At 40.7% G+C, this 11,017-nt stretch overlaps 1 protein-coding gene across 1 annotated transcript in view; it reads right to left on the minus strand.

Annotated features, from left to right (window-relative positions):
* Positions 1-9,291, minus strand: part of grm5b (glutamate receptor, metabotropic 5b) — a 64,376-nt gene extending 55,085 nt beyond the window's left edge. The window contains exons 1-3 of the mRNA XM_078244025.1: positions 9,139-9,291; positions 8,334-8,768; positions 8,025-8,139 (exon numbers count right to left, since the gene is read on the minus strand). Of these exons, the coding sequence (XP_078100151.1) occupies positions 8,025-8,139; positions 8,334-8,768; positions 9,139-9,291 (703 nt within the window). The remainder of the gene's footprint in view (positions 1-8,024; positions 8,140-8,333; positions 8,769-9,138) is intronic.
* Positions 9,292-11,017: the final 1,726 nt, after the last annotated feature.

Below are 11,017 nucleotides of genomic sequence, written 5' to 3' on the forward strand. Positions count from 1 at the left end.
GAGAGAGAGAGAGAGAGCGCGCTCTCGGTCGCGAGAGAGCGCGCTGGTCAGAAACTGAGAAAGATATTAACGATGTACAGACAGTGATCACAGCCTGGCTATAGAGACTGGCCGACACAAGCAGACCTGTCTGCCTGGAGAAGACTACTGTCTACAGAGAGAGAGGTGGACACTTCCTGCTACAATAGCACATATAAAGATAGTAGAACACAGTTATTTATGAAAATAAAATGTAAACTCACAGATTTTGATACACTCTCTGACCAGACAAAAGTGCAACGTCTACTTGGAGAAAATAGTGTCAGCGCTGTAGAAGCAGCTTGATATGTGAGTGCGTGCCACAACCTAAGAGACAACCAGCACAACAACACGTAACATCTGTCGTTCATCTTCTCACAGCTCACTCTTACCTGCTCATTTACTCCTCTACTTCATGTGTTTTCCATGGGTTTTTTTCCCCTTTCTTACATTTGACACAACGATCTTATATTAATATACTATTGTTGCTTCTTTATTGACCTTAAACAAATTAATTATCGACACACTATTTTTTCTTATTATTTTCTTGTTTTTTCTGTTTGTTTGTCTTTATAAATTTATATATTATAGTTTACTTAGTGTAAACTTGTATATATGTATTTTTTTCTCATCTTATTATTGAACTGTATTTTTCTTGATGCTTTGGCAATATTGTTTTCCTGACATTCATGCCAACAAAGCAATCTGAATTAGAGAGAGCGAGAGACACACACACACACACACACAGGTACAATTACAAACACCTATTTTTACAGTCTATGGAAAACACAGGCCAAACTCATTTCTGGCGAAAGAATGCCAAACTTGATAAGATAACTGACATCCTTTTATTAGTAGTGATGAATATAGCTCATGTAGCAGGTTATAGCAAATGCTCATCTAAAAAAAAGAAGCTTTTGATGAGATGAACAGGTTTTAGCAAGTTGCCTGAACATTAGTCTCGCATTGCCAGACCTTCCTCCATAGAGCTGCAAAGGAGGATCTGATTGGACAGATAGTCTAGCTAGCTGTCTGGATTTACCCTGCAGAGATCTGAGGAGCAGTCAACCACAGTCCTCATAAATCGACCGGAGTTTAAAATGACAACACAAAGAAAGAGGAAGGTACTGGACATCCGGCCGAAATGAAAGACATCCGGCTGAATTTCTGGCGGCACCTGAACAATACCAGAATTGGAACGTTGTGGATATAGACTACCTGAATATTAAAAATATACATTTTGAACATATCATCACAGTTTGATCAGTTACAATTATAGTACCTTTATAGGAGCACATAAGTCGACCCCCTCAATTAACATTATTTACTGGCTTATGCAAACTATAACACATTTTTGAATTCTCGCTAATAGACAATCATTTTTGATGGCAAAGATGACAGTTAAAGACCTGAACCCTTCTGTTTTTCAAAAACATGCCCACTGCAGTAACTCGCCTGCTACTGCACTACTCATTAAAGCTCAAATTTATGTCAGAGAAAGCGTCTCCCCACTGTGCCACCCGTTTCTTTGCCAGAGAAAGTGGGTGACCTGGAATTTATGCTAATAAATGGTTGTACACACTGGCAGAGAATATGATAGGATTCCCTTTATTAATTTCTCTCTCTCCTTTTTTTACCAGTGTTTCTCTTTTCTCACTCAATTAGGTTGTTACCTCTTCTGATGTTTCCTCCTTTTTACATAGTATGTTATCAACAACAGTATGCAGTCTAATAAGATACCATTGATCGGTGCTCTACTTTAATTGATTAGGAAAAAGAAGAAGTGAAAAGGAGAAAAAGTGACAGAAATAGAGTGAGAGAAGGATAGAGGGAAAAGAAGGGAAATCATGGCGGAAAAGGAGAGCACAAAAAGAAAATGAGAAAGAAAGGGAAATGTACACAGAAAGTAGAAGAGGTCCCACAATCCCTGACTGCTGCATCTCAGTTTGTGTGTGTGTGTGTGTGTGTGTGTGTGTGTGTGTGTGTGTGTGTGTGTGTGTGTGTGTGTGTGTGTGTGTGTGTGTGTGTAGTCAGGCAATGATGAGTGTGGTGGAGTGAAGTGTAAAGTCCTGTTATTAGTGTCTCAGTGAGAGGAATGGGAGACAGATGGTACAGACCGTCCTTCCCCTGCACACATTGACACAGACACTCACGCACACACTCATACTGTTACCATCATCAAAATCGATAAAGCTTGTAACCTACTTCACTCTGGTCTCAACAGGGATTTATGTGTCAGACCTCTCTCTCTCTCTCTCTCTCTCTCTCTCACAGTAAGCCTGTCATGTGTTTCTCTATCACTCCGTTTCCACCTCTCAATCTCTCAAACATACATGTACTACTTTACATTACTAGCACGCTCTTACACAAACTTATGCTCCCATCACTCCCAAATAAAAAACCCACCCACACACATTCATCAGTTTTAAATAAACTGAAGACTACAACCAAACGATAGAAGTCTGTCCCCTCTTCCTCACTACTGCCCCCTAAATTAACTTGATTTTACAGGATACTTTCCAGCAAACATTGAAATTCTCTAGGCTAATTCACACATACACATTAAGGCATGCAGACCTATTTGTCGCTTAAAGGAGAATTCAGGCCACAGCTAGCAGGGCGAGCTAGCTACCGGCAAGACAGAGACAGGGTAGGTGAATTTAAACAATGTCTGAGTTGAAAACGCATCTTGTTGTCACGTTAGGGACCTGTTCATGTTGCACAGCCATTTTAATTGCATTTTGTGTCTGTTAAGAGGCACAAAGGCACTCTAAAACTTGCCCCGACAACTGCCATTTTAGCTCAGTGGACGCTCGTAGAGGTAGCTGCAGCAACTCCAGTTTGCTAGGACCGATTCAGGTTAGGTTTTTATCGAAAGTACTCGCATATTTATAGCGATCAAGATTAACGTAAAAATTGGCCGGAATTCTCCTTTAAATTTGACAACTATCGACCTCATATGGCAAGCATTAAACTATGTCATCTATGTCACTAATCGACGGACTGTGTCAATGGACTGTGAATAAATATAATATACATAAATGAAAATTAAATCTCCCCTTTCCAGTTCTTTAAGTTTAGTTCAGCATTTTATACCTGCATTTCCTGCTTACTTCAATTCACCTTGCCCACCTACTCTCTATTGCCTTAACTCATGACTTTCATCCACTCACATAGGCCATACTCCACATCAAGTTCACCTACACACAACTAGTAGCCACTATCTCCTGTGTTGCTCCACTGTGACCATCACATTTTGGAGCAAACACATCACATACAGTACATTTACCTCAAACTTTCTCCTCACATGTGGTCACACTCTGTTTTCTTTATACCCCTTTACCAATTAGTGCTTTTGTCCATTTTACCTCTTACTGTTCTCCTCTACAAAGCTGTGTCTCTTTAATACCTATATCTAAATTTCATTTCAATGATAAATAAAAAAGAACAAAAACAGCTTAAAGAAATATTTTCAGAGAAACATTAAAGATTAATAGGACAAAAGTCCTTCCTCGCTGTGTGCTTCTCACATGTATGCCCATCTACCCTCATATTCTTTAATCTCTCTTCCTCATCTTGTTATTCCATCATGCAATCAAATGCTTGCTCTCCATGGAACTCCTTCACCTCTAGCTACTTGCTTCCTCTACCCCAGCAGCAAATCAGGCAGTAAAATATAAGATACAGACACAGGTGCTTCTGGTGCTTCTGTGTCTTTTCCCCCATTGTTTCCATCCCTTCCCTCTCCCTCTCACCCTTCCTCCATCCTTCTCAATTACCACCTCTTATCAGGTCTATTACATGCAATTACATGTTCCCTCCCTTTCCCCTCTTTCCCTTCCTTGTCCGTTTCCCCTTTTCAACCCTCACTCCCTCCGGTCACAGCTTTACCCAGAGAAAAACAACATGCAGAAAAATGGAAACATTAAGTAAAGGGCATCGTCCTGCCCTTGTATCCTATTCGTCTTCATCACTCTCCCGTTCTTGTTCTCTTTAAGTTCCTCACCAAAGCCCCCACCACCCCATAACACATCTGGAGTGCTACAACAATGTGCAGCTAAATGTCAAACACAGTAATACCCTGTGCCAGACACTCACACAGAGTTAAACAAGGTTACAGAATTACATGGCTAATAGAACACACACATAAACACAAATACATAACAGCATGCATCAGCACACAGATATGCACAGACTCATCTGTATAACGTATTGTATTTGATTAAGTATCAGTCTACATTATTGAGGAATTATTTAGTAATTGTAAAGTTAGTGACAGACATGGTATACCTTGTAATGTCACTTAAAATTAGAGCTGCAATTAATTATTTTGATTACTGATTAATCAGCCAATTATTTTCTCGATGAAGCGTTTAATCGTTTGATCTAAAAAAAATGTTTTTAAGTCCAAATACTGCTGGAAGCAATAAATGTTTGTCCTTTTTAAAACTATCAATTATCAGAATAGTTACAAATATAAAATAGATCAAAAACTCAGTTGAGTGATGCAAATCTATTCTGTAGCTTGCAGATGGCAAGCAAATATTTAGCCTGCACTAATTTAGTCTAGTAAGACATGAACAGCCTCACTGAAGCTTCATATAAGTTCTTAGAGTTTGCAGTGACAATTACAAATTAGTTTATTCTAACATAATGTATCTCTGTACAATATCTTTTTTTCTTTCTAGCCCTGTGAGTCATCCCGCAGGCCTCTAATGTCAGTTAGTAGTTCAGTTCAAACCACTAATTGAGTGTTATTAGGTGAGAACAAACTCACAGACCTAAAAGGGGTCACTACCCATTAGAACTTTTAGACAAAAACAGCGGTTGGCTATATTTTGATGAATTTCAGATGATATGTGCATGCCGGTTATCCCATTTTTTGCACATGAATTAGCCCCAGGCTACAGACAGGATGCATGCATGTGCTAATATTCCTGTACAAGTGCAGGCAATTACATGTCTGGTATAATAAACAATTGCCCTGCACATATATCTTCCAGTTAATGATTTATCATGGCAACAGCTCAGACATTTTTTCCCGTTCATTACCTGACTATTATCTGTGAGAATAGGAAATCTCTATTTAATACTCCCTCTTAGATATCATGGATAGTAAACCATCTATGTATCTATCTTAACAGAAGCCATTAAATGGATTCCCAGAACATGAGTTTTGCAATCTGAGCCTGAGCCAATTTGAGTAGATGTAGTCCTGTGACCCAGGCTCATTAAAACACAGAATAGCTCGTTATATGGGGACCCACCAGAAACTGGCCCATGACCCACTTTGTATGTTTACCCTTAGGCAACAGTGCCAGAGAAAACGGTAAAAACGTGAGCATATTCAGTCATTCTCCTCTTCATTATATCTTTCTCTACATTGCCCTCCCCAACCCATCCCAGTTTCATCAGAGAGAGAGAGAGAGAGAGAGAGAGAGAGAGGAAAAAGAAAGAGAGAGAAAACAGAGAGGAGGGGAGAGGAGTCAATAAAGACAAATAGGAGAATGATCTGAGAGAACGTGAGAAAGACAATCAAGGGAGCAAGAGTAAAGAGGAAGAGGAAGAGTTGGAGAGAAGGTTGACATCTTGATTTATTGAGTGATCCATTTCTGAGCGTGCTTGGGTGACATGTCAAATTTCATGTCAATAAAACCCATTGAGCTGAATTGAGCGACAGAGGGGAATGAGAGGGAGTCGGAGAAAGAGTGAAACAGTGGAGGATGATAATGATTCTCTTCAGAGGAATACTAAATGAACACTGAAACCCAATTGCAACCATGTGTGTGAATTACTAAGTTTGTTTTATGACCGACTGACAACAGACTGTGATCAATATTGTACAGAATATGCACACATTTTATCTATACAGTCAAGTGCATATATATGAGCAATAATGGAAGTGGATGACGGAGGATTAAAGAAGAATGCTGACAAAGGAAAATACCTCCCATCCCTTCACAGTGCAGAGTACAGCAGTTGAGCACCTTCAGCTACAGGCTGGTCTCCCCAAGGTAGCCTACAAAGACTTAATTCTAGGAACTGTTAGACTTCACAACTTCTCCTCTGTCTGTTTTAGCATAGGCGTCAGTGTTTCTGCTGAAGTTCCTCCTATGACTGAGTCCCACAGATTTTAGAAATCAGCTCAACGAAAATGATATATATAGTAGTAATACATATAGTATTTTGTTATATGCCTGTACACAAGTTTACGTAATTGACCTTTCAATTCCCTTTATACGGTTTAAAACACATTATATGTAACACAGTTCATCTGAGTTGCTATGTTGCACTTCCTAATGCCTATCCATCCATCTATATCGATCTTTTGGGTCTGATTTCTTTATGTATCAGCCTTTAGCTCAATAAAATAAAAAAATAATGCGAAAATGACAAAGGGAACAGAGGACCTGACCAAAGAGACTTCTTTGCATTACCAATGGAACAGAAACCGTTTTAAAATCCCCACATCATATGCATTCATTCGGGCATGTATGATTACATACCATCTCCCAATGAGAAAGTAATACTCACTGTATTCCCATCTCCAATTATATTATGTAATTACGTCAACGTAATTACCGTGCTGATATTACATGTATTATTCAGTTTCTTGCATATCTGTTTCTATCATCTCTTGCCTCCAGATGCAAAATGTTAATGCAGAGAATTAATGAGTCTTCATAAACTCCAGCAGCTCGATTACGCTCTCTCAACACACACACACACACACACACCTCTGTCTTCTGTGGTTTTCTGGCACTATTATCGTTGTTTTCCCCATTCTCTCTTTCTCCTTTGTCCCTCATCCCTCATTTTTCTTCTTCCTTTTTTCCTTAATTAACCCTTCATTTCCTCACTTCCTCCTGCGTTTTCCTCACTGCCCTCCCCTCCCTCTACCCCTTCTCCCTTCTTTCCTCCAATGTCCTCCCTATCCCTTGCCTCTCTTCCTTATCTCTCGCTCTCTCTTTTCCATCCGGCATTCCGTCTTGACGCTGCCACCCTCCCTCTCTCCGTGTTTGAGAAAGCAGCATTGAACCTTGAGAACCAGTTCCAAGGTCAAACCCACTTTTGTCTGAAAAAATACAAAGACCAATACTTTTCTGACAAATACACACATTTGCACACACAACCACAAGCACTCTTTTAAAGACAAATGCCTTTACACACACGTGTGTGTGTGTATGTATATGCGTGCTACACCAAGGTCTCCAAATAAAAAATATATCCTCCTCCACCACTGCATTACCGACACACAATAACAGACAAACTTATCACACTCACACACACACACACACACACACACACACGCATGGGTGTGTGTGTGTGTGTGTGTGTGTGTTGCTCTTTATCCCACAGGTCCAGGTTCAACAAGCCTTCTCTCAGTGGACACATACAGACAGACACAGTTACTCCATTGTCCTCCAGTTCCTGTAGCTGTCACACTATCTCCCACCAGTAAACCAACTGACTCAACTCACTACCACCTTCAGTGTGAGTGAGTGAATAAGTGAGCAAGTGAGTTTGTTCAGTACATCGCCATGCCTATATCAAATACCTAAAATTCAATCATGTTTTCCTTTCACTTTGAATTTGTTTCTGTCTATGGCACACATTCCTTCTCCAGGTCTCCATATGTTTCTCACTAGTCATTCATCATTGAGGATTTATGCATACATTTTGTGAAGATTCGTTATACTTTGAGGTCAATCACATCCGACACCATCATCACAAAAGTTCCTTTTTGTGAAGCATAACAAAATGTCTTCACAATTGAACATTTGAAAGCAATCAATGACTTTCTATTTGGACTACTGTTCAATTGATTTTAAGTCACTCTGGATAAGATCCATGTAAATGAATGTAATGAGGAGTCAAGAATGCAGTATAAAGAGGCAGTTAGAGAGAGGAGGAGAACAAGAAAAAGGAAAATTCAAGAGTCTGTGTGTGTCTGAACTTGGAAGAGGAGTTTAAAAGCCAGAGACATTGTGTGTGGGTGGTTGTACCTTCAGTGTGTATAGCAGACACGTAGCTCCAGTTGTACCTCTTGACAATGTCCACCATAGCTCTTGCCTGTTGGGCATCTGAAGGCACCACCCGCATAAAATACTTATAAAGGCTCTGAAACAATGGAAATAAAATTAATGACAAGAAGAGTTATTCAGGAGCATAGTAGAACAAGTACTGTGTAATTCTACATAGTCAAATTAAAGTTCCATTAAAAGTAGCAGTGATACATTCTCTCTCTAATATTCACGGGCCTACATCTGTACAACTTCAATGACAAACATTTGTCTACAGGTACATGGTCTCACCTTATCGCTGAGGTCCATACTAGTGGCAGAGTAGGCAATCTGTGGTATGTTGAACAGCTGTAGAAGGTTCTGGACCTGAATGGCCACTGAGCTTGACCCTGGTCCAATTAAACCCACAATGGGTTTCTTCCCCTGCATTGGAGTGGCAGAGGGGTCTGCACACTTCATCGTCGCTCCTCCGCCTCCTCCTCCCCAGGAGCCTCCTCCACCCCACTCCTCTGCGTCATCAGAAGAGACTAGCGAATCCCGTATGAACTCTATGCTCTGCTCCAGAGCCACAGCCGAGTGCCAACAGGAGTCCCGGATCTCACAGCCCAGGGAGATGTTGGGAAGGATGTGAGGGTCAGCGTTGATGCGGTCCAGTGTGTGCATCATGGCCTCCACCCTCTGGATACCATACTGCTCTCGCACCGCACCACACTTGCGCTCATGTACCTGTGCAGACAGGGTGGAAGAAAAAAATCAAATAAAGTAAAATCTAACTGGCATTTAGATAATAATGTTGTTGAATGTTGTCACTACTAATGGTGTCATTGATTATTCAGACACATTTAAATTTGTTTAGCAGACTGGAGGAACAGTAAGACACATTTTTAGGCTTGTAAACACATGGGTGCTTTACTGTTGGACTAATATTAGTTTCATATTTACATGACTGCCATGTTTAGGAGTTTTTCCTGTTTGCAATTATCCATAATGAAATGGAAAAAACCTTAAATGTCAGTGGGTGGCTACACGTTCCTGGGGGAACTACGACACACAAATCATCCTGCAGACATACACAGCTGCAAAAACACAAAATTACCTTGTCAGCAGGAGGCTGATGATGGACGGAGAACAACGCTCCAATGATAATGTCTCCAGGTATGTGTGCTACAACCCGCCGTTCGGACTGGGCAGAGTCAGCTTGATAAGATCCCACCCAAATGGAGAGAACTAGCAGCAGCCAAAGCATCATCTTGGTCCGTTGAGGTAACAAAGGAGAAGCAGATCTCAAATTTGTTGTGGAGAGCCGTCACAGGAAACCACTTGTCTGAGAAACACTTTTCTTGGCCATGGCAAGAGCTTGTGGCACAGAGGAGTTATTGAGAATGGATAATTTCAATATATTCCTTTCTTCTGGTCTTTCTTTCCCTCAGATTTCAAGGTTGGACCATCACTGCAACAGCCAAGACAGGTGCAGCAGTGTGACCTGGGAAATTCAAAAGAAAATCTGGGCTAAGTCTCACTGGCTGAAACAACTTCAGGCTCCCCCAATTATAAGGTAGAGTTGGTATCCATGGTAACAGGTGACAGACAGACATGTTCACATAAACCTGTGAGCAGAAAAGATTCTGTTAGAATTTGAACATCTTAGTGGGTGCCGGATTTCACAGCCACGCTGGCCACACATGCTTGTTTGCAGTTTGATCCATTTCCTTCTATAATAATCACAGTCTGCAGACACAATCTCCTATCTTTACTTAAGCTTGACAGACCCTTAACATTCTTTTTCACATATGCATTTAGAATCTTCAAATAATAATTTCCTCTATAACCCATTACCATTCACACCTTGCCGTTTTAGTTACTACTAGCAGAGATAACTGGATAAAATGAAGCCTGAGTATCATTCACACTCACTTGACAGTGTTTGCGTGCGCCCAGTTCACAGCAAATGTTAATCTCAGCATACTTGATGTTTAATTTACATAGGGATGCAAACTGCGCAAATTAAATCTACATAATGACCATTGCATTGGCCATTATAGTGACCAACATAATGAGCTATTACTGTCTGTTCTTAATGAAGCTTAATGTGATGACTACAGAATCAGCTCTAGACCAGTGCTCTTCATTTATTTATGGAGGCTTTACAAACTCTGGCCCAGCCTTACGGCCTTGCCCTGTTCTCCCTGGTTCACAGCTCTAAATCACCGTGACGGACCAGCAGAGTCACCATAGTCACTCACCACTGTGTCAACATTATATCAATAACACAATCGCAACATCGGATCACACCTTACCGCTGCTGTGAAGAATCTTTGGTTGCCTGACAAGTTTTATCCAGCAATCACTTGTGTAACTAGGAAAAAAAGTACTACTACTGCTACTAAAGACTATTGCATTTGCCATATTATATTAAAATGATAGAATGCATCCATTTAATGTACAGACAGAGGTTAACACTGAAGAAAATGTGGTCAAGGGGATGATTAAAACAGACATACAGGACACATCCAGCTACAAGAAATACACCACGCACACAGTGTTTAAAAGTCAGCTATAGAGGGGGGACATTAGTTTCCTCCCCCAAGTAAACTTTAAAGTAGCCATCCCTCTGCATTAATGGGCATGTCTTATAAATTGCTTAACCTCAGAGCTACACAAATACTTTACTTCACTGCAATGGAACAATTTAATTGACCATAAACAGGAGGGAAGCTGGGACAGTTTAGACAGTAGAGGATGGCATTCGCTGCTTATGCATTACAGGATCAAGGTCGCGACAGGGATGTTGGTGGTTAGCTGAATTGGGAAAGGAGGGCGAGAGAGAAGGGGGAGAGAGAAATGAACGTGGAGTGTAGGGAAATATAGAAATAGAGGATGAGGAAGAGAAGGAAACAGAGCGCATTAGAAGGAGAGAAGAGGAAAGAGGGAATAGTGGGGAAAGAAAGAGAAAGGGGAAGTGCAAGGAGATAGAG

This window comes from Sander vitreus, chromosome 3 (genome assembly GCF_031162955.1).
Source record: "Sander vitreus isolate 19-12246 chromosome 3, sanVit1, whole genome shotgun sequence".
In the NCBI taxonomy this organism is placed as follows: Eukaryota; Metazoa; Chordata; class Actinopteri; order Perciformes; family Percidae; genus Sander; species Sander vitreus.